Source organism: Theropithecus gelada, chromosome 16 (assembly GCF_003255815.1).
Source record: "Theropithecus gelada isolate Dixy chromosome 16, Tgel_1.0, whole genome shotgun sequence".
Taxonomy (NCBI): Eukaryota; Metazoa; Chordata; class Mammalia; order Primates; family Cercopithecidae; genus Theropithecus; species Theropithecus gelada.
In genome coordinates, this window is record NC_037684.1 from 5,722,262 (window position 1) to 5,748,928 (window position 26,667).

Sequence of the window (26,667 nt, forward strand, 5' to 3'; positions counted from 1 at the left end):
CAAAATGTGGTATAGCCATATGATGGAATATTATTTAGCCATAAAAAAGAATGAAATATTGAGGCCAGGCGTGGTGGTTCACACCTGTAATCCCAGCACTTTGGGAGGCCAAGGCAGGTGGATCACTTGAGGTCAGGAGTTCAAGACCAGCCTAGACAACACAGTGAAACCCCATCTCTTCTTAAAATCCAAAAAAAAAAAAAATTAGCTGGGGTTGGTGGCAGGCACCGGTAATTCCAGCTACTCAGGGAGGCTGAGGCAAGAGAATTACTTGAACCCAGGAGGCAGAGGCTGCAGTGAGCTGAGATTGTACCACCGCACTCCGTCCAGCATGGGTGACAGAGTAAGACTCCATCTCAAAACAAAAAAAAAAGAAGAATGAAGTATTGATACATGCTACAACATGAATGAACTTTGAAAACACTATGCAGAGTGAAAGAAGTCAGACACAAAAGGCCACATATTACATGATTCCATTTATATGAAATATCCAGAATGGCAGGTCCATAGAGATAAAAAAAAAAGAACATGAGTGGTTGCCAGGGGCTGAGGCCAATGGGGAATGGAGAGTGACTGCTAATGGATATGGGCTTCCCTTTTGAAGTGATGAAAATGTTCTGTGACTAGGGAGTGGTCATGGATGCTCAATACTGTGAATGTACTAAATGCCCCTGAGTTGTGCATTTTAAAATGGTTAAAATGGTAATGTTTACATGTATTTTACAATAAAGTAAGATAAAATGAATCCATAGTGTAATAAATCAGGATAGTAGTTACCTTAGAGTATAAAGAGGTGTAAGTGATGGAGAGAGGGGCTGGATTTCTGGGGAACTGGTAGTATTTTTTTAAAATCTGGGTGGTCCTTCCATAGGTACCTTCATTTTGTAAAGATTCATTGAGCCATAAGAGACAATGAGCAGAGACGATTCTTCGAGGGAGTTTTGCTGTAGAGTGGAGCTGTGAACGTGGGCAGCAGCTAGAGGCAGAGTGGACTCAAGGGAGGGTGTTTTAAGATGGAAGAAATCATAGTGTTTTGTGTATGTGAGAGTAATCTAGTAGAGAGGGGCAAATGGGTGATGTGGGAAAGACGGGGAGAATCGCTTGAGCAGTCCTTGAGCAACGAGAGGGGATGAGGCCTCACACCTAAGTGGGGAGATCCTCGACTGGCCATCGAGAGGACCAGCAGGAGGCAGAGCCTCCTGTGGTGGCGGGCAGGTAGAGCATTGGGCATCTGTGGCAGCTCACTTCTGGTTTGTTACCAAGATTATTACCCCCAATTTACCAACACACAATCTCAGACTCAGGGAGAAGAGGGGTTTGCTCACCATCACACAACTGAAGCCAGAGGTGGAGCCAAGTTCTGGATTCCAGGTGTACTACGCCAGGCTGCCCGAGTGCCTTGAGCTCAGCTCCACCATGGAACACGGCGGTTTCTATTGTTTGCCCTAAAACGACTTCTCAAACTTTCACAAATGCCTCTCTTTATATAGACTATACACACACACATACACACACACACACACACCCCATATGTATATAAAATGGAAGCCACTGTGGTTTCTGTTATATGGCTTCTGCATTCCAAGAAAGAGGTAATATATACAGGGTGTGTGTGTGTGTGTGTGTGTATGTATATATAGATAATGGCTGTGCTGCTATATCTGACTACTACATATGGATTCTGGAATTGGTGAGTCTGATCCGCCTTGTGGATATGCTATACCATAGAAAAGGATTTAGTTACACTCCCTGCTCAGCCTCCATCTCTTCCAACTGGAGAATTCTAATTGCAGAGCTTGCCCTCATGGTAAAAGCCCTTCATCACTCCATTGTCTGGCCCTTTTCCAGTCCTGTTACGTCTCTCTTGGAACACAGAAGCCATACAACAGAAATCACAGGGGCTTCCATTTTGAAGAGCCTTTTGCAAGGACAAGGATCTATTTATACATTCAAACTGATGCTCAGCAAAGCTGTGGTTTGCCCAAGGACACATGGAATGTCCACAATAGAGCCCAACCAAGAAGAATTCCCATCCCCACCACACCTCACCGCCTGCATGCAGGACTCCGGACGGGCACAGTGTATCAGTAGGGCACATTCAGCAGCTAGTGATGGGGGCGCGGCAGATTGTGTTGAAGTGACTTAAAGCAATAAGGAGGATTTATTGAGTTATAGAACTTGAAGCCCTGAAGCAGGCAGTCATCTGGATTGGTTGATAGGGGCTCAACAGTGTCATCACAGTCCCAATTTTGTCCTATTTTGCCATCCACAAAGGCCGTAGACGTTTGGATGGCATCCTGATATGGTTTGGCTGTGTCCCCACCCCAATCTCATCTTGAATTGTAGTTCCCATAATCCCCACGTACCATGAAAGGGACCCCGTAGGGGGTGATTTAATCATGGGGGCAGTCACCCTCATGCTGTTCTCATGATAGTGAGTTCTCACGAGATCTGGTGGTTTTATAAGGGGCTTTTCTCCCTTTTTGCTCGGCACTTCTCCTTCCTGCAGCCATGTGAAGGAGTGTTTGCTTCCCCTTCCACCGTGACCGTAAGTTTCCTGAGGCATCCCCAGCCCTGCAGTTCAACTAAACCTCTTTCCTTATAAACTACCCAGTCTCCAGCAGTTCTTTTTAGCAGTGCGAGAAGGGACTAATACAACCCCTTCCCAAAATTATGTCTACTTCCTAACCCCTGGAACCTGTGAATGTGACCTGGTTTGGAAAAAGCGTTTTTCCAAGTGTAATTAAGAGTCTTGAGATGAAATCGTCCTGGATTACCCAAATGGGCCCTAAATCCAGTGACAAGTATCCTTATAAGAGATAGAGGAGGCCGGGTGCGGTGGCTCATGCTTGTAATCCCAGCACTTTGGGAGGCCGAGGCAGGTAGATCACAAGGTCAGGAGTTCGAGACCAGCCTGGCCAACATGGTGAAACCCCGTCTCTACTAAAAATACAAAAATTACCCGGGAATGGTGGTGGGCACCTGTAATCCCAGCTACTCGGGAGGCTGAGGCAGGAGAATTGCTTGAACCTGGGAGGTGGAGGTTGCACTGAACCAAGATCACACCACTGCACTCCAGCCTGGGTGACAGAGCAAGACTCAGTCTCAAAAAAAAAAAAAAAAAAAAAAAAAGAGAGAGAGAGAGAGGGAGGAGAAGACAGAGGGGAAAGCCACATAAATATGAAGCAGTGATTGGAAGCAGCCATGAGCCAAGGAGGGCCAGCAGCCATCAGGAGCTGGAAGAGGCTATAAACAGACTCCCCTAGAACCTCTGGAGGGAGCACAGCGCTGCCAATACCCTGATTTCAGTTTTTTGCCCTCCAGAACTATGGGAGAATACATTTCTGTTGTCTTAAGCCGCCAAATTTGTGGTAATTTGTTATGGCAGGCCTAGGAAATGAATACGGAGGACAAGGACTGCAATTATGAGAATTAGCTGAGTCCTGAGCCCTATGCCCTGCCCTTATGTGCAGGGGTGGGATTAGCTTTCCCAAAGCTCATGGGCTGCATGGGAAAGGTATGGTCACCCAGAGAAGGGGAATGAATATGGGGGAGGCGAGCAGAGTGTCCACTCCAGGCACCCTGTGCAAGAAAAGTGCCATTCCCTGAGCATCTGCCCTGGGAGAGAGGAGAGCATAGGAAAAACAGAAACCTAGGGGCCAGACCTGGACAAGGTCAAGGCTCAGGACTACACTGTCCTGGAGGTGGGGGCAAGTCTTCCAAACGCTGAGAACGCAGTGGTACATCTGGAACATGGAGCACCATCCTCTTGAAAGAGTAGATGTGAAAGTGCATATGAGTCTGGGCACGGTGGCTCACGCCTATAATCCCAGCACTTTGGGAGGCCGAGGCAGGCGGATCACAAGGTCAGGAGTACGAGACCAGCCTCCAGCCTGGCCAATATGGTGAAACCCCATCTCTGCTAAAAATACAAAAATTAGCCTGGTGTGGTGGTGCGCGCTTATAATCCCAGCTACTGGGGAGGCTGAGGCAGAAGAATCCCTTGACCTGGGAGGCGGAGCTTGCAGTGAGCCAAGATCGCGCCACTGCACTCCAGCCTGGGCGACAGAGCAAGACTTCACCTCAGAAAAGAAAAGAAAAGAAAAGAAAAAGAAAGCAAGTGCATATGAATTATAAAGATCATTCACATTTAAGAGGTTATTCCATCCACCTGGTTGTTCAACCCAGGACCTCAGGGTCATCCCAGACTCTTCTCTCTCCCTCGCCCTCCCCTCGCAGGCAATCTATCCCCACTCCTGTCAGCTCTACCTTCTATAAATAGTTCCGATCTGTACACCTCCTTCCATCTCCATAGCCATTACTCTAGTTTAGGTCACCATCCTCTCTTGCTAGACTATAGCCCCCAGCCTGGCCTCCCTGCCTTCAGTCTCAGCCTTTCCCTGCCACTCCCTACCAGAAACTAGAAGAATCTTCCAAAAACGAAAATCTGCCCATGTCACATGCCTGTTAAAAACCTTTCAAGCCCCTCAGCATGACTTTCAAGGTCCTGTGATTACCAGACTTCATCCCTCACCACCTCCCTTGCCAGTTCCCCCGAACACTTCAACTCCTCTCACACCTGGGATCTTTGCACACACAGCTCTCTCTGCCTAGATGACACCCCCACCACTACTTGCCCAGCAAGTCCTCAAGAATTCAGCTGAGTCTGGTGCAGTGGCTCAAGCCTGTAATCCCAGCACTTTGGGAGGCCACGGCAGGCGGATCTCTTGAGGTCAGGAGTTCGAGACCAGCCTGACCAACATGGCGAAACCCCATCTCTACTAAAAATACAAAAATTAGCTGGGCATGGTGGCAGGAGCCTCTAATCCCAGCTACTCGGGAGGCTGAGGCAGGAAAATCACTTGAACCAGGGAGGCAGAGGTTGCAGTGAGTCGAGATCATGCCACTGCACTCCAGCCTGGGCAACAGAGAAAGACTGTCTCAAAAAAAAAAAAAAAAAATTCAGCTGAGAGACTGTCTCCTTTGAGGGGTCTCCTTTATCCCCCCCACCCCTTCTGGGTTCCCCCACACCCCGGGCTTACCCTTTCCATAGTTCATGGATGGTGTTGTAATGACCTGTGTGCCATTGCCTCCCCTCTCCACTCTGAGTTCCATGAAAGCAGGAACTACAGCCTCTACCTCTTCCTCCTCAGTACACAGCATATGGCAGGTGCCCAGAAATACGTTAATGAATAAAGATCACACCTACACTAAATTCCCTTGCTCTTCTGAAACTAAATTCATCATCCTAGACTCTTGCTGAATCTAAATGTTTCCCACCTCAGTACAGCAAGCATACAAGGTTGAAAACTTGGAGTCAGCTGACTTGGGTCACATCCTATATTTGTGACCTTTGGTCAGTTATTTCACCTCCCTGAGCCTCAATTTCTGTTTCTGAAGTGGGAATTATAAACCCTACTTCAAAAGAAAAACACCTAGCATGTGACCCGGCAGAGGGACGCAGTACAACGCCTTCCACCTTCCTTCCCATATGCACACATTCTGGCTGATGATGGCAGGCATCTGTGAAACGCCTACCACGTGCCAGATCCAGGCAGGTGCTGGGGGTAATGATGATGACCCTGACCCCAGGTTTCACAGTAACCGCTTCTGAGAACACTCAGCTGTAAATCCGGAGTAAATCCTGAGGATTCACAGGTGGGTTTCCCAGCCAGCAGGAAGCCAACTAACAGGAAGGTAACGCTGAACCAGCCTCAGCCTCTCCTCCAAAGCCCCTGGATGTGGGTCGCACCAGAGACAGAGGAGAAGGTGGGTCTTTACTGTCACCTGCTGGACAAACAGGATAAGGCCACAGACAGCAGCCCAGAGAAATTCAGGCGCCTGCCTGGAGCAGCCAAATGCACGGCTCTAACTTATATCTGCCACATTTCTTCAACAGCTAATGAGAGGGTGTCAGAGGAGATTGCTTTTGAAATAAAAACCACCTATCCAGAAAAAAAGGAAAGAATAGGAAAACCCACTGCACCTTGCAAAGGTTACAACGTGGAGCGTACCTCCGGGGAAAATTTCTCTTTCTAACTCAAAGGCGAGAAGGACCAGAAAACCCTGTGAGGTGAGAGGAAGTATCTTCTTGTAAAACCATGGTCATGCTTTACTCCATGGGCCATCACAAAGGGCAGATCCTGGTGATATTCTCCAAACCTTGGTGCACAGGAATCCAACTGAACTGTCCTGCCCATAAACAAGGCAGGATCTAGCTCAGTCCTGGAAAACTGCCCAAAGCAGGGAGGCCGTTCTTTCCAAAGGCCTTGGCTTTGCAGCCAGACTTGTTAAGTCAACAAAGTGGGAGCCAGCCCTGCCTCCTGCCTTCCTATTCCACCCTCCAACTTCTCTTCCCTCTACCCGGTGGTTCTTCTCCTTGGCCTGCCACACTCAGGAGTGCACACACACACACACACACACACACACACAGAGTCCTCCATTCCATCCTTCTCATTTATTTGGGTGGAAAATCTGTTCTGGGAAAACTGGGAGGCAGAATCCAGATGGGCCACAGCCAGGGTTATTTTTTCTTTCTCCATATTCCAACCATCCTGTGAAAAGTTGGGCCCAAGAATGCAAACTCCGGAAAACGAAGGGCAGTGCAGCACCAAGATATTTACTTAGCCCATGAGTTTACTTCCATCTCCCAAGGAGGCAGTCTCAGATTTCCTCAAGGCAGCAGGGCTTTGCTGAATTCAGCCGGTTGCTTCTGGACACAGAGAGTGTGGTCTCTGCAGCCTCTACACAATCTGCTTCGGAGAAGACAAAGAAAGCCTCTCTGGAAAGGCTCGTCTTAGCCCAGGCACACAAGTGTGGAGAGTAAAACCTGGGGAAGCACCACCCACCACACCCTCCAGAGGTCTTATGACCACCAACCCCACTGGAAACAAAGCACCAAGCTAAGTTGGGCCGGGATGAAGGGCTACATTGCCCCAGAATTTCCCAAAAGGAAAAAAGCCATAAAACAGACAGAAACAAGTGGGAGCCATCAAAAATACACAAAACTGGCTGGATGCAGTGGCTTACACCTGTAATCCCTGCACTTTGGGAGGCCAAGGCGGGCTGATCACCTGAGGCCAGGAGTTCAAGACCAGCTTGGCCAACATGGCAAAACCCAGTCTCTACTAAAAATACAAAAATTGGCTGGGTGCGGTGGCTCACGCCTGTAATCCCAGCACTTTCGGAGGCCGAGGCGGGCGGATTGCCTGAGATCAGGAGTTCAAGACCAGCCTGGCTGATATGGTGAAATTCTGTCTCTACTAAAATTACAAAAATTAGCCAGGCATGGGGCGGAGGCACCTGTAGTCCCAGCTACTTGGGAGGCTGAGGCAGGAGAATCGCTTGAATCCGGTAGGCAGAGGTTGCATTGATTTGAGAACCCGCCACTGCACTCCAGCCTGGGAGTGCGAGACTCTCTCAAAAAAAAAAAAAAAACCACCCATAAAACTACCTATACAAATTGTGAACAGCACAATTCTGTTGGTTCCAGTACAGTACAGAAATTGCAAGTTTTTCATCAAAATAGCAAATAAAACCAAAAAGTATTAGCACTCTGGTATTAATCAACCAATGATGATACCATAAATATATCATCTTGACCTAGTCGATGATGCCCCCAGGACCAAACTGTAACACTCACATCCAGGCTTCTGCAGCTTGGCATCTCTTGCATCTTGGGGGTTCACAAGAAGCAATTCTGTCCTTCTAATGATCCTAATTTCTGACCCTGAGCTTCCATCCAGGCCTTTTGGGTTCCCCTCACTTACTTAGAATTATGCCAAGGAGGTAAGTGGGGGTGGCCATCAGGTTATCTGCCATCCACCTTCAGAACTCTTCCCTGGGCCCTCCAGGTCCATCAGCTTCTCAGAATGCTTAAGGCCTGGGCATCTTTTTTTTTTTTTAACAGAGCCTTGCGCTGTCGTCCAGGCTGGAGTGCGGTGGTGTGATCTCAGCTCACTGCTCATTGCAACCTTTGCTTCCTGGGTTCAAACATTTCTCCTGCCTCAGCCTCCCAAGTAGCTGGGATTACAGGCGCCCACCACCACACCCAGCTAATTTCTGTATTTGTGGTAGAAACGGGGTTTCGCCATGCTGGCCAGGCTGGTCTTGAACTCCTGACCTCAAGTGATCCACCCGCCTCAGCCTCCCAAAGTGCTGGGATTACAGGCGTGAACCACCGTGCCCAGCCAAGGCCTGGACATTGCAAGACAGTCCCAACTGCCTACAAGCACTAACATCTATCACTCTCTGAGGACCTAGCTCCCCAGGGACACTCCAAGAAGCAGGGCTCCTGTTCCACCTGCCCTTAGCATTCCCCCATCTCTCTCTTCTCTCTTCTCTACCATATCTCACAACCCAAGAGATTTTTTTTGTTGGGGTCGGGGGGTCCTGGGGAAAATTATTTTCTTCCAAATTTCTTCAAGATTCACAGTCTGTTGGCCCAAAACCCCTTTGCCTCCTTACCAAAAAACAAATCAGTAAATCCATTTTGTAAAATAAAAGCCAGAAAGATTTCTTGGCTGCTTTAGACTCTGCCGCATGACTCCACTCAGGCAATGACGGACAGCCAACTGCCTGCTTGCATGGAGAGGGGAATGAAGGAGGGAAAGCCAAATACACATCTCAAATGATCATCCAGACGTTTGATCCACACACATTTCCTCTCCCATCACTCAAGATTTTGGCTGCAGTCAGCTGTGGTTTCTTCCTTGATGAACAATATTGTTTGAAAGAAAAGTCAGAAAAAAAGTTACTCTTTTGTTCCTCCTAACAGGCCCTTAGTACCTTATTTCTCAATAACCTCTGTCGACCTTTGTCCTCTTCCTGTTCCTTCCTTTTCTCTCCCATCACTGTCTCTTCTCAGTCTGACATTCTGAGAGGAGCTGGCCAGAAGTCACCATTTCCCCAGTCAAGAGAAGCAATGATAACAAAGGCAGCAGCTCAGGTGGCCACACACATCCCATTTCAGCCCACAGTGTACCTGCCTGTTCCCCCTCCCCGGTCATGACACCATGTGAGTACTTCCTAATTTCCACATCCCAAAATACCCCTTTTAGCCTTCATCTTACTTGGCCTCTTTCTATCAAAGTTGGCTGCTCCCTCTTCCTTAAAAATCTTATTATTATTAGATTTGGCTTGAAAGGCACCTCCACCCACCTGGTCTTCCTTCTCCTCTGCGGCCACAGCCTGCCTTTGTGGCCAGATCCACCTACCCTTTCACTGCCATTGCTCCCCAGAGTTCTGTCCTCGACCCCCTTCTCTCTCCGCGTGCCCTCACTGAACACCCTTAACCTCTCTCAGTGTTGTAACACCTACTGAGACCTCAACAATTCCCAAATTCGCACCTCCAGCATCCCTCTCCCTCTGATTCTACACATGTATATGCAACCGCCTGTTGACTGTTTAGCCTGGAAAACAAAAAGCTAGAGAGAGGACAAGATGGCTAATTTCCAATATTTGAAAGAGTGTCAGACCACAGAGTAGGCCAGAACCAAATGGGTAGATTTCAGCTCAGCACACTGAGGACTTTCCTTTTTTTATTTTTATTTTTATTTTATTTCTTTTATTATTATTATTATTTTTGAGACGGAGTCTGGCTCTGTCACCTAGGCCAGAGTGCAGTGGTGAGATCTCGGCTTACTATAACCTCTACCTCCCAGGTTCAAGCGATTCTCACGTCTCAGTCTTCCTAGTAGCTTGGATTACAGGTGTGCACCACTGTGCCAGGCTAATTTTTGTAGTTTTAGTAGAGGTGGATTTTTGTCATGTTGGCCAGGCTGGTCTCGAATTCCTGACCTCAGGTGATCCACCCGCCTCAGCCTCCTAAAGTGCTAGGATTACAGGCGTGAGCCACCATGCCCGTCCTACACTGAAGACTTTTCTAACAAACACTAGCCAGGGGCTAACACAGGGGCTAACACAGGGGATCCTTCTGAGGTAGTGAGATCCCTGCAACTAGAAGTAGGCACAGAGGATTTCTGCAGATGGCACAAGGCCAAACTAAGCAACATCTATGTTTTCCCCATTCTCAGATTGAGACTTCTCAGCTCAGTAGAGGTTCAGATAAATAAAAGATTTTTCATTTTATTGAGTACCTAAAATTACGATTCTTCAATATAGGACACTGGTTAGAAATCATTGTGATATTTTCTTTTTATTGATTTTTTTAATCATGATTTGTTGTTTATCAAATAAATACTTTGGTTTTGGGGTTTGTTTTGAGATGGGATCTCATTCTGTCACCCAGGCTGGAGTGCAGTGGCACAACCTCAGCTCACTACAACCTCTGCCTCTTGGGCTCAAGCGATCCTCCCACATCAGCCTCCCAAGTAGCTGGGACTACAGGTGTGCGCCACCATGCCCAGCTGATTTTTTTTGTTGTTGTTGTTCTGTATTTTTGGTAGAGATGGGGTTTCAACATGTTGCCCAGGCTGGTCTCAAACTCCTGGGCTCAGGATATCCACCCGCCTCGGCCTCCCAAAGTGCTGGGATTACAAGGGTGAGCCACCATGCCTGGCCATACTTTGCATTACAAACTCATTTGTCTTATCACACGTACACTAGTTTTTAGAGAACAAAATTTACTTGGTCACTGATTGAAGGCTTTCAGATTAAAGCACAGTTGCAAACACACCGCTTCTGGACATTTCTCTCCATTCTATCCCCATACACTGTTTTTAAAAATAGTAAATTAGGCCAGGCGTGGTGGCTCTCGCCTGTAATCCCAGCACTTTGGGAGGCCAAGGCGGGTGGTTCATGAGGTCAGGAGTTCAAGACCAGCCTGGCCAAGATGGTGAAACCCTGTATCTACTAAAAATACAAAAAAAAAAAAAAAAAAAATTAGCTGGGCATGGTGGTGGGCGCCTATAATCCCAGCTACTCAGAAGGCTAGGGCAGAGAATTGCTTGAATCTGAGAGGCGGAGGTTGCAGTGAGCCAAGATCACGCCACTGCACTCCAGCATGGGCAACAGAATGAGACTCAGTCTCAAGAAGAAAAAAAAAAAGTTAATAGATAAGGAATTATAATTAAATCCAAATCCAATTTAACACAAAGACTTTTTAAAGGTTCTTCAAATACCTTGCTCTTTTTTCATCACCAGCCTGGGATGTTATCAGGCAACCCTAAATACGGTCAAGGCAAATATTGCATCGTTACTGAAGGTAAAGGAATTTGTAGCGATATTCACTGAGCGTTTTCATGCTGGGCCCCATGCCCAGTATGTGTGAAACAGGGATGTTGAGTAAATCATAGTCCTGCCCTCAAAAAGCTCTTGGGCTAAAGTCCTGCCCTCAAAGAGCTCTTGGCCTAAAGAGGGAGGCAGACCCGTGAGCCAATGAGTACAGTAGAGTAAGGTAAGTATTGTGATGTTTGTCAGCAAGAACAGGGAAGCCTAGACAGAGGACACTTATGACTAAGGTCTTGGCCGGGTGCGGTGGCTCACTCCTGTAATATCAGCACTTTGGGAGGTCAAGGTGGGCGGATCGTATGAGGTCAGGAGTTCAAGAGCAGCCTGGCCAACATGGTGAAACCCTGTCTCTACTAAAAATACAAAAATGAGTCATGTGTGGTGGCACATGCCTGTAATCCCAGCTACTTGGGAGGCTGAGGCAGAAGAATCTCTTGAACTCAGGAGGCAGAGGTTGCAGTGAACCGCCAAGATCATGCCGCTGCACTCCAGCCTGAGCGACAGAGCAACAACCTGTCTCAAAAAATAAAAATAAAAAAAATAAAGTATTGTTTAAATACCTAACTGCAGGGGGGTGAGGGATAAGAGACTACACACTGGGTACAGTGTACACTGCTTGGTAATGAGCGCACCAAAATCTCAGAAATCACCACTAAATAACTTATCTATGTAACCAAAAACCACCTGTTCCCCAAAAACTCTTGAAAGGTTTAAAAATAATACCTAATTGCAAAATCTTAAAATAACAAAAATGTAAAAGCAAAATTATCTACACTTCCATCATTTAATCAAATTGTTTCCAATTCTCCATCTTACCTTCTAATCTTTATACGTATACATGCAATTATTTCATACATGCAATATTATGAAAGTAGTTTGAAAGTCCACCTTTTCACATCTTATATCATTAGTATTTTTCCATTTCACTTTTTTTTCTTATTCCCACTTCATCCCCTTGAGATAACCAATATTCTACATCTTCTTTACCTTGATTGAATCACCCAGTGGTAGGGTACCAGAATAATATTCAAAGCAGAACAATTGGGCCAGGCACAGTGGCTCATGCCTGTAATCCCAGCACTTTGGGAAGCTGAGGCAGGCGGATCACCTGAGGTCAGGAGTTCAAGACCAGCCTGGCCAACATAGTGAAACCCCATCTCTACTAAAAATACAAAAATTAGCCGGGTGTGGTGATGGACACCTGTAATCCCAGATATTTGGGAGGCTTAGGCAGGAGAATCGCTTGAACCCAGGAGGCAGAGGTTGCAGTGAGCCGAGATAGTGCCACTGCACTCCAACCTGGGCAACAAAAGTGAAACTCCATCTCTAAATAAATAAATAAATGGCTGGGCGCAGTGGCTCACACCTGCGATCCCAGCACTTTGGGAGGCAGAGGTGGGTGGATCACGAGGTCAGGAGATCGAGACCATCCTGGCTAACAGGGTGAAACCTTGTCTCTACTAAAAATACAAAAAATTATTCAGGCATGGTGGCAGGCGCCTATAGTCCCAGCTACTCAGGAGGCTGAGGCAGGAGAACAGCGTGAGTCCAGGAGGCAGAGCTTGCACTGAGCTGAGGCCATGCCACTGCACTCCAGCTTGGGCAACAGAGTGAGACTCCGTCTCATAAATAAATAAATAAATAAATAATGAATAAATAGCAAAACAGGCCTAGATTCACAACTCCTCCACGGATCACAGCAGCAACGCTGTGTGAATTTTCTTTACTTAGCTACTCATGCACATATGTTCTTCATACTATTTTTTTCTTCTCTCCCTCCCGCCCCCCTATATACATAATACCCCAACTCACAACTTCCGCCTTTACTCATAGTTTCAGCTGCCTCATAACTCCTGCTCACACATGGGCCAACACAACCTTTCAATAACATGACATTTCAGCAATTCTGCCATCCTCCTCAAACCCCTAATATCTCTTGGCTCTGTTTCTCAAGTTTACCTTTTCATGTCAGACATACTCATGGTCTCATCATCTATGGCCTTGCAAGGAGGAAGAAAGGGGGATGTGGTGATATGATCTACAACTGCCCTTTTAACAAAGACAGCGGAAGGGGCATTTTTTTCCTCCCTACGACAGCCGTGGCCATGACTCCCCTCACCGCCAAAGCCACTGCATTCCCTCACAAGGTTCTGCCTTGTTCACACACCTTGTGGGGCCTTTGAAAATGTTTACATGGTTAAATGCTCAATTAACTGCTAAGGAGTATACTAAAATTTCACATCTAAAAGCTTTTCTTGAGTCAGCTTCAGTAAGGAGGCAGGAAGAAACAATCCCTGAGTCCGTCAGACACAAAGGTGACTAACTCTAATGGATCCCAGACCTGCCAAGGCGTGGCCCCAGATGGTGCTATCTTCTCACACACGCAGGGCCAAAAATGGACCTCAGAGTCACATGTGCATCTAGGTCCCAGTTCTGCTGCTCACTGTGTGATCTTGAAGAGGTCAAAACATTTTTTTTTTTTTTTTTTGAGACGGGAGTCTTGCCCTGTTGCCCAGGCTGGAGTGCAGTGGCATGATCATGGCTCACGGCAACCTTTGCCTCCCAGGTTCAAGCTATTCTCCTGCTTCAGTTTCCAAAATAGCTGGGATTACAGGCACCCACTACCACACCTGGCTAATTTTTGTATTTTTAGTAGAGACGGGGTTTCACCGTGTTGGCCAGGCTGGTCTCCAACTCCTGACCTCAGGTGATCCACCTGCCTCAGCCTCCCAAAGTGCTGGGATTACAGGCGTGAGCCACCACGCCCGGCCTGGTCAAAACTTTGAGTCTTGCATTCCTTATCACTAAAATGAGGTAAAGTTGGGGGTTTTTTTGTTTTGTTTTGTTTTGCAGATGGAGTTTCACTCTTGTTGTCCAGGCTGGAGCGCAACGGCGTGATCTCGGCTCACCGAAACCTCTGCCTCCCAGATTCAAGCAATTCTCCTGCCTCAGCCTCACAAGTAGCTGGGATTACAGGTGTGCACCATGACACCTGGCTAATTTTTGTTTAGTAGAGACAGGGTTTCTCCGTGTTGGCCAGCTAGTCTTGAACTCCTGACCTCAGGTGATCCGCCCAACTCAGCCTCCCAAAGTGCTAGGATTACAGGTGTGAGCCACCGTGCCCAGCCAAAATGAGGTAAATTTTTAAGAGACTTCACATAAGTAAGGATTAAAATATTAAATGGAAAACTGAGTTTAGTGTCAATTAAGGATTATGCAATTGCTGGTTTAACTAATTTCCCATTTAGTTTTCAGCCTAGGGAAAAGCCTGTTAACTAAGTAAATGTTCCATTTTCTACCAACAGGAAAACAATCAGCTACAAAATCACCAATGTCTCTTGGATTTCAATCCTTGGTCAACAGTGCCAGATCTACAGAAGCAAAACTAAATTTTTTTTTTTTTTTGAGACGGAGTCTCGCTCTGTCACCCAGGCTGGAGTGCAGTGGCCGGATCTCAGCTCACTGCAAGCCTCGCCTCCCGGGTTCACGCCATTCTCCTGCCTCAGCCTCCCGAGTAGCTGGGACTACAGGCGCCCGCCACCTCGCCCGGCTAGTTTTTTGTATTTTTTAGTAGAGACGGGGTTTCACCATGTTAGCCAGGATGGTCTCCATCTCCTGACCTCGTGATCCGCCCGTCTCAGCCTCCCAAAGTGCTGGGATTACAGGCTTGAGCCACTGCGCCCGGCAATTTTTTTTTCTTTCACAAAGTAGTTTTAAGCCTCCAAGCGTTTGAATCTTTAAAACGTCATTCAGGGACTTTAAATGAAGGAGTGAAGGCTGGGCATGGTGTCTCACACCTGTAATCCCAGCACTTTGGGAGGCCAAGGTGGGTGGATCACTTGAGGCCAGGAATTCGAGACCAGATTGGGCAACGTGGTGAAACCCTGTCTCTACTAAAAACACAAAAAATTAGCCGGGTGTGGTGGCATGCACCTACAGTCCCAGCTACTCGGGAGGCTGAGGCACAAAAATCGCTTAAACCCAGGAGGTGGAGGTTCCAATGAGCCAAGTTTGCGCTACTGCACTCCAGCCTGGCTGACACAGTGAGACTGTCTCCATAAATAAATAAATGGGAAAAAAGCAGACGAAGCATACTAGTTTCTTTTTTTAACCTTTATTTACAAAGAACACAACTCCTCTTGACACAAACATACACATTCCAAGGAGGAGCCCATTAGTAACAACAACAGACTGGGGAGAACGACGGGGCCTTATTGAACACTGTTCAATAAAGAACTAGTCTGTGTACTGCAGACTAGGGGTCACTGAGAACGTTTTCTCAGATATGACTTTTCATCTCCAAGACAGGAAAAGAGATCTTGACGTGGAGGCCCGCCCATCTACAAGGCAGAAAGCTCCACACTCAATCTTCAGCATCGTCAAACTGTCCTGTTTCAAAGACCATCTTGGAATAATGGGGTATCAGTGGAGGCGGATGGTGCCAGCTGGGGTCATAGATCATGTCTCCTTGTGGGGCACAGCACACCCAAGGTTTGAGCTCTTGAGAAATGCTCTCCTGGATGTCGTCAGCATCTGCAGGCAGTTTTAAAAGACAGATTAAGGGAAGGAAGGAGGGAAAGAAGGAAGGTAAAAATGGACAGCCACAAAGTATGTCTAGGGGACAGATCCTTGCACTTATTTTGTTTAAAAACACACACAGTTCTCCTTTCCTGAAGAATTGTAAATGCATTCATTCTGAACAGCTGAGAAGCTGTGCTTCTCAGACAAGGGTTCTTAGCAGTGGAGAGGAAGCAAACTGGATAACACAGCACTTCTATCTGCAGCTGCTCAATTCATAGCAGACATTTTTGGAGACAGTGACAGTTTTGATGTCAAAACAGTGATACATTACGAAGTCAAATGTATTTTTTCAATATAAAAGAGGTGTCACAGAAATTGCAGACCTGTAACAGATACCAGCCTAAGCTCATAGATGTGGACCCCTGTTCCAAACTGTCTGCCTTCAGGGCTAGTCTGACAGGTGTGTCTGAGAAGGCCTGGTTCAGGACCCCCAGAGACTCTACACCTACCATATGGATTCCCTTGATCTGCTTTCAACTCCAAGTCCCAGTCCTCATTAAAAATATCACCAGGCTGTTCCTTGGGTGGACAGTTTGTCCCTTCTGACAGCTCCCAGGTATTCAGTTCTCCATCAGAGTCCTCCTCATCCATGGCAAAACCTTCCTCTTCAGAATGGGTGCCCTCACCCCGGGCAGGACTGTCATTAGGGACGCTCTGTGCTCCACGGGCTAAATCGACAAAGAGAAGATGGCCTTAGTGACAAACCAAAGAGGACCTGCTGTGTGCTCAGTCAATTTTGGGCAGACTTACTAGGAAGGTAGTAAAGCAAGTGCACAGAGTCTTCTTTAGCCACCTGAGCACTTTTTTAAAAATGCTCTTCTGTGTATGTTTTTAAAAGACCTGATAACTTATTTTCAATAAGATGTTTTGTCTTATACAAGACCATTAATTGCCAGGTCCTTTAATTTACAAAGAGAGCTAGGGACAGTTAACATTTTCAGGTGGTTTGCATGTCTGTCACTGAGGCAAAGGGCCTCTGATAAATAATACGCTTTCACAATACAGGCTTGAATTAAGTTTTTGCTTTTTTTTTTTTTTTTTTTTTTTTTTTTGAGACAGTCTCACTCTGTAGCCCAGGTTGGAGTGCAGTGGCGCCATCTCAGCTCACTGCAACCTCTACCTCCCAGGTTCACGCAATTATCTGCCTCGGCCTCCTGAGAAGCTGGGATTACAGGTGCCCGCCACCATGCCCAGTTAATTTTTTTGTATTTTTAGTAGAGATGGGGTTTCACCATCTTGGCCAGGCTGGTCTTGAACTCCTGACCTTGTGATCCATCCGCCTCAGCCTCCCAAAGCGCTGGGATTACAGACGTAAGCCACCGCGCCCGGCAGTTTTTGCTCTTTTATTCCTCCCTTCAGCCTCAAAGAGCATGTTAGAGGTGAGCACAGGGACAAAGGAGAGCAGGAGCACTGCAGACAGACCAGAGCCTGTCTAGTTACAATGGGCAGCACCTAGTGCCTCCTTCTGACAGTGGGGAGGCTGGAAGGTACATTTGCAAAAGGTCTCACAATAAGAGAGGAAAAACTGGGGAAAGATAATGGATTTCCGAGCACAGTGCTTTGGTGATGCCAGGTCCCAGGAGAGAAGGCAATCAGCCTAAAACAGCCATGCTCTTAATACTGGAACAACAGTAACAGTGATAAGCAATAAAGTGATAGTTCAGAGCAAGGGGTCTAAAGCCAGACTGCCTGGTTTCAAATCCCTGTTTTGCCAAGTACTAAACATGGGACTGGGCAGGGCGCGGTAGCTCACCCCTGTAAACCTAGCACTTTGGGAGGCCGAGGCAAGCAGATTGCTTGAGCTCAGAAGTTCAAGACCAGCCTGAACAATGTGGCAAAACCTTGTCTCTACAAAAACTTCAAAAAATTTAGCTGGGTGCAGTGGCATTCACCTGTAATCCCAGCTACTCAGGAGGCTGAGGTGGGAGGATCGCTTGAGCCTGGGAGGCAGAGGCTGCAATGAGCCAAGATCGTGCCATTGCACAGAGTGAGACCCTGTCTCAAACAACAAAAAAAAAGTGTGACTGAGCTGAAATTTACTTAACTAGTTCCATAACATAAATACAGAATTACCATATGACCCAGCAATCCCAGTCCTAAACATATACCCAAAAGAACTGAAAAGAGGTGTTCAAATAAAACAAGGATACTGACAGCAGCACTACTTACAATCAGCAAAAGGGAGAAACAACACAAATGTCCATCAATGGATGAATGGGAAAACAAAATGTGGTATATGCGTATGATGGAATTATTCAGCCATAAAAAGGAATGCAGTGCTGATACATGCTATGGCATGGATGCACCTTGAAAATACGCTAAGTGGAAGAAGCCATACACAAAAGGCACATGTTGTTATGATTCCATTTACAGGCAACTCACATTTGCCTATCCAGAATAGATAAATCCACAGAGACAGAAAGCAATAGTGGTTGCCAAGAACTCAGGGAAGGAAGGAATGGAGAATGACTACTTGGTGAGCACAGGGTTTCCTTTTAGGGTGATGAAAAGATTCTGGAACTAGGTACTGGTGATGGTTGCACAACACTGCCATTGTGCTAAAAGGCCACTGAATTATATGCTGTAAAATGGTTAAATGGTAAATTTATGTTAGGTATCTTTTACCACAATTTTTAAATTGTTTTTATTTAACTATTCTGTGCCTCAATTTCCACATCTGTAAAATGAAGATAGGGTTGTTGTGAGAGTTACTTTAAAAGGAAAAAAAAGGGCCAGGCGTGGTGGTTCACACCTGTAATCCCAACACTTTGGGAGGCCGAGGTGGGCAGATCACCTGAGGTCAAGAGTTCGAGACCAGCCTGGCCAACACAGTGAAAGCCCCTCTCCACTAAAAATACAAAAATTAGGCTGGGCGTGGTGGCTCACGCCTGTAGTCCCAGCACTTTGGGAGGTCAAGGCAGGCAGATCACAAGGTCAGGAGATCGAGACCATCCTGAAACCCTGTCTCTACTAAAAACACAAAAAATTAGCCAGGCATGGTGGCAGGTGCCTGTGGTTCCAGCTACTCGGGAGGCTGAGGCAGGAGAATGGCATGAACCTGGGAGGCGGAGCTTGCAGTGAGCCGAGATCGCACCACTGCCTGGGAGACAGAGCGAGACTCTGTCTCAAACAATAAATAAATAAATACAAAAATTAGCCAGGCACCATTGTGCGCGCCTGTAATCCCAGCTACTCAGGAGGCTGAGGCACGAGAATCACTTGAACCCAGGAGACGGAGGTTGCAGTGAGCCTGGGTGACAGAGTGAGACTCCATCTCCAAAAACAAAAAACAAAAAAAAAAAAACAAAAAAAAAGAAAAAAAAGGGGGCCGCACGGCAGCTCACACCTGTAATCCCAGCACTTTGAGAGGCTGAGGCAGATGGGTCACGTGAGGTCAGGAGCTCAAGACCAGCCTAGCCAACATGGTGAAACCCCATCTCTACTAAAAATACAAAAATCAGCCGGGCATGGTGGCATATGCCTGTAATCTAGCTACTTGGGAGGCTGAGGCAGGAGAATGCTTGAATCCAGGAGGTAGAGACTGTAGTGAGCCAAGATTGTGCCACTGTGCTCCAGCCTGGGCAACAAGAGCGAAACTCCCTCTCAAAAAAAAAAAAAAAAAAAAAAAAAAAGGCAGGGGGCCGGGCACAGTGGCTCATGCCTGTATCCCAGCACTTTGGGAGGCCTAGGTGGGCGGATCACTTGAGATCAGGAGTTCTAGACCAGCCTGGACAACATGGTGAAACCCCATAGCTACTAAAAATACAAAAATTAGCTGGGTGTGGTGGCACATGCCTGTAGTTCCAGCTACTCGGGAGGCTGAGGCAGGAGAATTGCTTTAACCTGGGAGGCAGAGGTTGCAGTGAGCTGAGATTGTGCCACTGTACTCCAGCCTGGTGACAGAGCAAGACTCCATTTCAAAAAAGAAAGATATTTTGAGAGAGAACACATTCACATAACTTTCAGTATATTGGCATAGTTGTTCTACATTAATATGGTTATTAATCACATATGCATAATTTATAAATTAAACTGTATCAGAAATAGTATATATAGGGGAAAAAAAAGTTTCAGCATCCACTGGTGGGGGGGTCTTCGAATGTATCCCCTAGGAATAAGGGGAGACTGCTGTACTATTTTCACTGTTTCAAGCTGTTTCTCTCGGTAGAAGGATGGGTTTGAACGTAAGGAAAGTCCCAGGACTTCCCTTAAGGAAGCTCCAAGCGAGGCTTCCAAAGGAGGGTACTGGTTCAACCCTGGGCAGAGGCCACCAAGCAGCAGAGAGGACTGGCTAAAATAAAAGGTAAATGAGACAGAGGGACTATCCCTCTCCTCACGTCCTTGGTCTCCCCAGCTTCCACCGTCTCTGCCATCTACTTGCCTAGTCGATCCATAGCCTTCTCAGTCTCTCTCTCCTGACTGGAGTGGTCAGCTGTAGCAAAGCCAGCCTGCAGGAAGAAGAAACGATTACCAAGGACTTGGGTATCTGGGGTATGCCCAGTATTCAGCTATTGCACCTCAACCCCACCCATTCTTCCATACTCCCCTTGGTGATGCAGGGCTGGGACTCTGCCACCCACATTTCTGCTTTGCCCTGTTAAACTGCGCAAGGCTGGAAGGAGACGGACTATTCCTTCCTATTCACGTTGGCATCACCTTATGACACTTCACCATGGCAGCAGGAATGCCTTCCTATAGCGGCCACAAAATCCAGTATACAGTTCTGCGAACTCTTGCAGAGCCAGCTTTATCACTGCACCTTCTCTTTAGAGGTCTGGATCCCAGGACTCTCCTGCAAGCTCAGAGACCCCCTACATCAGCTGAGGCAGTGCCTCCTCCTTAAAGGTTGGAATTTCAGCTCTACAGAGCCTTTCCTCTAAGCTTTTAAATTTTAATCAACTTCATCTCTTTGTTCCTCCAGCCATAGGTTGGTAGCTCTTCCCTGCGGTTGCCACCCCCAGGTATACGTTTTACCTTTTCAGTTACTTAACAACTTTATAGTTAGCAAACAACTCTATCGAATTCTGTTTCCTCACCGACACATTGAGGTGGGGGAAGCTTTATAGCTCCTCTGCAATGCTGAGCACTGAAGGCAGTATTTCTAATCTAACTGAAAATCTTCCCGCACGGCCAACCAAATGCTTCTCTGCTCCTATCACTCAGAAGTTCCTGAAACCCTATGACCTCCAAGACCTCTTTCTAATGAATCACGAAATGTTCCCTGCCTGCATAAAAAGACTTGATTTTGATCCCAGCTCTGCCATCCATTTAGACTGTGACCTTGAACACATCACTTCAATTACCGTGCCTGAGTTTTCTTCTCCAGAAATTGGGGGTGACTGTTCTGACCCTGCAGGGGACTTATGATGAGATACCATTTATGAAAACACCTGGCATGTGGCAAGAATGTAACATTTCTTGAATTTAAATTCATCTTTTCTGCTACATCTAAACTGTACTTGGCACCCGCTCCAATCAGCATTCATTATCTAGTTATGTCTGGGTTTAATAATTCAACTCCACTCCCTTTAGTGACAACTTCTGATCACTGCCGCCCAAGGAGAATTCAGACCTCTCGCCTAAACCACTGCCACAGCCTCCTAACCACCTTCCCATCCAGCCATCTGGCCCAGCCTTACAGAATTAATCACTACTCTGCTCTAAAGCTTCAACAGCCCTCCACTGAGGGAGCGCAAAATTAGCCACGGCATTCGCACGTCCCCACGTCCCCAACTCCCATCAACCTGTTGAGCATAGTTCTCTGCATGCTCTGAGACCCAACTCCAGGTCATGTGCCCTGCACTTTCTCATCTCCACGCCTCTGCAGACACCACCAGCCTCTCACCTTGATCCTTTCCTGCTAGGCCCAGACAAAATTAGTCCCATTCTATTCTGCACCACAAAGTAATTTTCTGTATAAGTGTCGCTGCATTTTTCATATCTTACTTTGGCTAAGTACCATCTTTGAGGCATCATTCATCCAGTCAGCATGTCTATCTCCTGTGCCAGGCACTATGCTAGGCTGGGCAAACAGCCCTAACAGAGGGTTCCTACCTCAGCACCTAGCTGGTACTGACAGTAAACAAGGGCAGGTAATGACTGTAATAACGGTCTGTAACGTTCTCGAGAAAACCGGGTGCTGTTTAGCGTACATGAAAACAAGTTTCTGGAAACCCTGCGTCAAACAGGGCCTTTTTGGTTTCAATAAGGAGAACGGGGAGTGCGCATGTGACATCATCTGGGGTTCAGGGTTAGCGGGCATCCCCACCAACGCACAGAGGTCCACAGGTCCGTAAAGTCAAGTCCCTCTCCTCGCCGCTCTCACCTGGCCCTCGCCCAGGCTCCTGGCAGCGGGCCCCGGCTCTCGGTCACCAGCGTCACCTCCCGTTTACCAAATTCGCAGCGGCGCCCAGCGAGCGGACAGCCCTCCCCACTGACCCGGCGCGCCCACCCACGCCCTCGGCGTTCCCCGCCCCGCAGCCCCGCGGCCCCTCGGCCTGGCAGTTTTGAGCTCGAGCGCGAGGCCAAACAGCGCTCCAGGTCGCGGGGCGGCCCGAGGCCAGCCAGAGGCGCTTCCCCGGCCCCGCGGCCCCCGCCCAGCCCGGCCCCGCGACTTCCCGCCCCAGGATGCGGCTGGTTGTTGCTCCCGGCCCCCACGCGGCGCTTACCTCCGGGCTGGGGGGCGCCTCCTGCGCGCTAGGCAGCGGCGGGCCCCGAGACGGCTCAGCGGCCCGCCGTGCCTGGGCCCTGGCGGCCTGAGGGTCCATGCCCGGCTGCCCGCGGCTCGGCGCCCTGGACGCCGTGGGCCACGTGACGCGCGCCTGTAGGCCGCCAGCCCGAGGATCCGCCGCCTAGGGGCCAATCAGCCTGGGGAGGGTCCCGGCCAAGAGGGCGGGGCGCCAGGGGGTCACGAGGAAGCGGGGGCGGTGCGGCGCAGGGGGTGGGGCGTGCGGCCTCGCGGAGCGCGCCCCTGCCTGCCAGCGCGAAATCTGAAACAATCTTGGGGACTGATTTTGGTGCAGATCCCAAGCCTGGACGACTAGCTGGGTGTGAAACGCCAAGCGTACCCTACGCAGCCACTCGGGGTGTGCTCCAGCTTCAAAACCCCGCGTGGGTAAGACACATCAGCAACTTAGTGACCTCCACCTTGAGATAATGATCGTCTTTGAAGATAATCCATTAGAGAAACCAGGATAAGACACAAACTGCAATGTGCGGTGGACACAGAATAGAGGCCACGACGCTTACTCATAATAATCCTGAACATTCGGGTTCCTGTATTTCCATGCTCAACGCCTGATACTCAGCAACCTAATTATTTCCCATTTTGCCTCGAAAGGTGGCTTCTGGGGATAGGCAGGGCCTGAGCTGGGAACAACCCAATTGGAAAGACAGCCTTCCCTGCCTTCCCCACAGTGCCTAACCTCTAATAACAAACCAGCTCAAGGCGTGCTAATCACGTCAACATCAGGACATGAGACCCTCTTCCTTCATCCCCCTCAAAGACTGTGTTGTTTGTACAACACAAAAGGCATTTGAAAAAATTTAGCATAAAACTGACACACAATATTCGATATTATTATTTTTCTCTCTGTAGATGTTCCTACGCAGGAGTCAGTATCCCCAAGGCTAACTGCCTCTAGGTCAGCAGTGTCCAATAGAACCTTCGTTAACGGGCCGGGCGCGGTGGCTCAAGCCTGTAATCCCAGCACTTTGGGAGGCCGAGACGGGCGGATCCCGAGGTCAGGAGATCGAGGCCATCCTGGCTAACATGGTGAAACCCCGTCTCTACTAAAAAATATTTTTTAAAAAACCTAGCCGGGGCCGGGCGCGGTGGCTCAAGCCTGTAATCCCTGCACTTTGGGAGGCCGAGACGGGCGGATCACGAGGTCAGGAGATCGAGACCATCCTGGCTAACACGGTGAAACCCCGTCTCTACTAAAAAAATACAAAAAACTAGCCGGGCGCGGTGGCGGGCGCCTGTAGTTCCGGCTACTCGGGAGGCTGAGGCAGGAGAATGGCGTGAACCCGGGAGGCGGAGCTTGCAGTGAGCTGAGATCCGGCCACTGCACTCCAGTCTGGGCGACAAAAGCGAGACTCTGTCTCAACAAAAAAAAAAAAAAAAAGAACCTTCGTTAATGGTGAAAAGTTCTACTATCTGTGCTGTCCAATATAGTAACCATATACCTACTGAGCACTTAAAATGTGGCCAATATGAATAAATTGAATAATTCTAATAAATTTAAATTGCTACATCTGCCTAGGAGCTACTGTTTCTAACAGTGCAACTTTTTTTTTTTTTTTTTTTGAGACGGAGTCTCGCTCTGTCGCCCAGGCTGGAGTGCAGTGGCCGGATCTCAGCTCACTACAAGCTCCGCCTCCCGGGTTCCCGCCATTCTCCTGCCTCAGCCTCCCGAGTAGCTGGGACTACAGGCGCCCGCCACCTCGCCCGGCTAGTTTTTTTGTATTTTTTAGTAGAGACGGGGTTTCACCGTGTTAGCCAGGATGGTCTTGATCTCCTGACCTCGTGATCTGCCCGTCTCGGCCTCCCAAAGTGCTGGGATTACAGTGTAACTCTTAAGTGTACTAGCTAGATGCGTTTTCATAACCTGCAATAGTGAGAATCAGATACAGGGACGTGATGAGCCCAGGTGACCACTTTTATATAGCTTTTGTGTTAAGGAGACTACCACTATCCTCTTTGCTCCCTACTCTATTTACAACATATATCTCTTTTGTAAAATTAAAGTGCCAAATAAGATTTAGAAGGTTAAACATCCCAGGACTTAAGGGACAGGAAAAAGAGGAATTTTTTTCTTATTTTAAAACAAATGACAAGAAAACAGGCTGGCCGCGGTGGCTCACTCCTGTAATCTCAGCACTTTGGGAGGCTGAGGCAGGCGTATTACTTGAGGTCAGTTCAAGGCTATCCTGGCCAACATGGTGAAACCCCGTCTCTACCAAAAATACAAAAATTAGCCAGGCGTGGTGGCGCACACCTATAATCTCAGCTACTCGGGAGGCTGAGGCAGGAGAATCCCTTGAGCCCAGGAGGTGGAGGTTGCAGTGAGCAGAGATTGTCCCACAGCACTCCACTCTGGGAGACAGAGTGAGACTTGGTCAAAAAAAAAAACAAAAAAAAAAACACACACACACAAAGAAAAACAGTACAAAAGCTCAAAATAAAAATATTCTAAAGTAGACTCTAATACTCATAGAAATTTAACATATAATAAAGGTAACATCACAAATCAGCAGAGAGAAACGTAACTGGCCAAGTAGTGTTGGAAAAATTAATTAACTGCTTGGGGAAAAAGAGTCTTCTCAGCACCAGGAAGAGCTTTCAAAGCATTGTAAAAACAAGTATCTCACACACACACACACACGCACACACACACAAAATACCTCTGGGCATCAAAAATTGCCACAAAAGGTGGGCACTTATATAATCCCAGCTACTTGGGAGGCTGAGGCAGGGAGAACTGCTTGAACCTAGGAGGCAGAGGTTGCAGTAAGATCATACCACTGCACTCCAGCCTGGGCCACAGAGCAAGACTCTGTCTCAATTAAAAAAAAAAAAAAAAAAAAAAAATTGCCACAAGAAAAGCTGGGGGTAAAATTATTTGCAACAAATTAGAAACAAGATATTAATATACTTAATATGTTTTTAAAAACTCTGCCCAGGCACAATGGCTCATGCCTGTAATACCAGTACTTTGGGAGGTTGAGGTCGGATTGCTTGAGGCCAACCCTTTAAGAGACCAGCCCTGGCAACATAGTGAGACCAGTCTCTACAAAAAAATTTTTTAATTAACCAGGCGTGGTGGTGTGTGCCTGTAGTCCCAGCTACTCAGGAGGCTGAGGCAGGAGGATCTCTTGAGCCCAGAATTTAAGGCTGTAGTGAGCCATGATCACACCACTGCACTGTAGCCTAGATGACAGAGCAAGACCTTGTCCAATTAAAAAAAAAAAAAAAAAGGAACTCATAAATTAGTAAGAAAAAAGTGTTTAAAATAGTCTAAGGATGTAAAAAGATGAGAAACATAAAATACACTAACTTCACTAATATCAAAGAAAAGTATGTTGAAACATTTCACCTATAAAATGGTAAAAATAAAAAATATAATTACACCAGTACAGGTAATGGTATTGACACTTTCATCTATTGCTTGAAAGAAGGAGCAAACCAGCAATACATATCAATATTCTCTAAAAGCAGTATCCTTTGATCCAGTAATTCCACTGTCAGATGTCAATTTCCTAAGGAAATAGCCAGGGATGTGAACAAAGATTGACAAGAATCTTCATCAACAGCATTTATATAATTTTTTTTTTTTTTTTTTTTTTTTGAGACGGAGTCTCGCTGTGTCACCCAGGCTGGAGTGCGGTGGCGCGATCTCGGCTCACTGCAAGCTCCGCCTCCTGGGTTCACGCCATTCTCCCGCCTCAGCCTCTGAGTAGCTGGGACTACAGGCGCCCGCCACCTCGCCCGGCTAGTTTTTTGTATTTTTAGTAGAGACGGGGTTTCACCGTGTTAGCCAGGATGGTCTCGATCTCCTGACCTCGTGATCCGCCTGTCTCGGCCTCCCAAAGTGCTGGGATTACAGGCTTGAGCCACCGCGCCCGGCCTATAATTTTTTTAAAAATTAGAAATGACAGTCTAGGCCGTGCTCAGTGGCTCACGCCTGTAATTCCAACACTTTGGGAGACCAAGACGGATGGATCATGAGGTCAGGAGTTCGCAACCAGCCTGACCAATATGGTGAAACCCCCTCTCTACTAAAAATACAAAAATTGGCCGGGCGCGGTGGCTCAAGCCTGTAATCCCAGCACTTTGGGAGGCCGAGACGGGCGGATCACGAGGTCAGGAGATCGAGACCATCCTGGCTAACACGG

General features: G+C 47.6%; 1 protein-coding gene across 2 annotated transcripts; it reads right to left on the reverse strand.

Annotated features, from left to right (window-relative positions):
• Nucleotides 1-68: 68 nt before the first annotated feature.
• On the reverse strand, nt 69-22,671 carry COPRS (coordinator of PRMT5 and differentiation stimulator). Of its 2 annotated transcripts, XR_003116209.1 has the most exons (7): nt 22,440-22,671; nt 20,153-20,219; nt 16,221-16,439; nt 15,313-15,723; nt 9,319-9,324; nt 8,564-8,580; nt 69-98 (listed from the first exon to the last, which is right to left on the reverse strand). XR_003116209.1 is itself a non-coding variant. In XM_025362312.1 (4 exons), the coding sequence occupies exons 1-4, from the start codon at nt 22,536-22,538 to the stop codon at nt 15,554-15,556; spliced, it is 555 nt and encodes a 184-aa protein (XP_025218097.1). In that variant the 5' UTR covers nt 22,539-22,671; the 3' UTR covers nt 15,288-15,553. The 2 variants fall into 2 exon arrangements, 1 of the variants encoding a protein (XP_025218097.1); XM_025362312.1 differs by lacking the exons at nt 69-98; nt 8,564-8,580; nt 9,319-9,324 and having other exon boundaries at nt 15,288-15,723.
• Nucleotides 22,672-26,667: the final 3,996 nt, after the last annotated feature.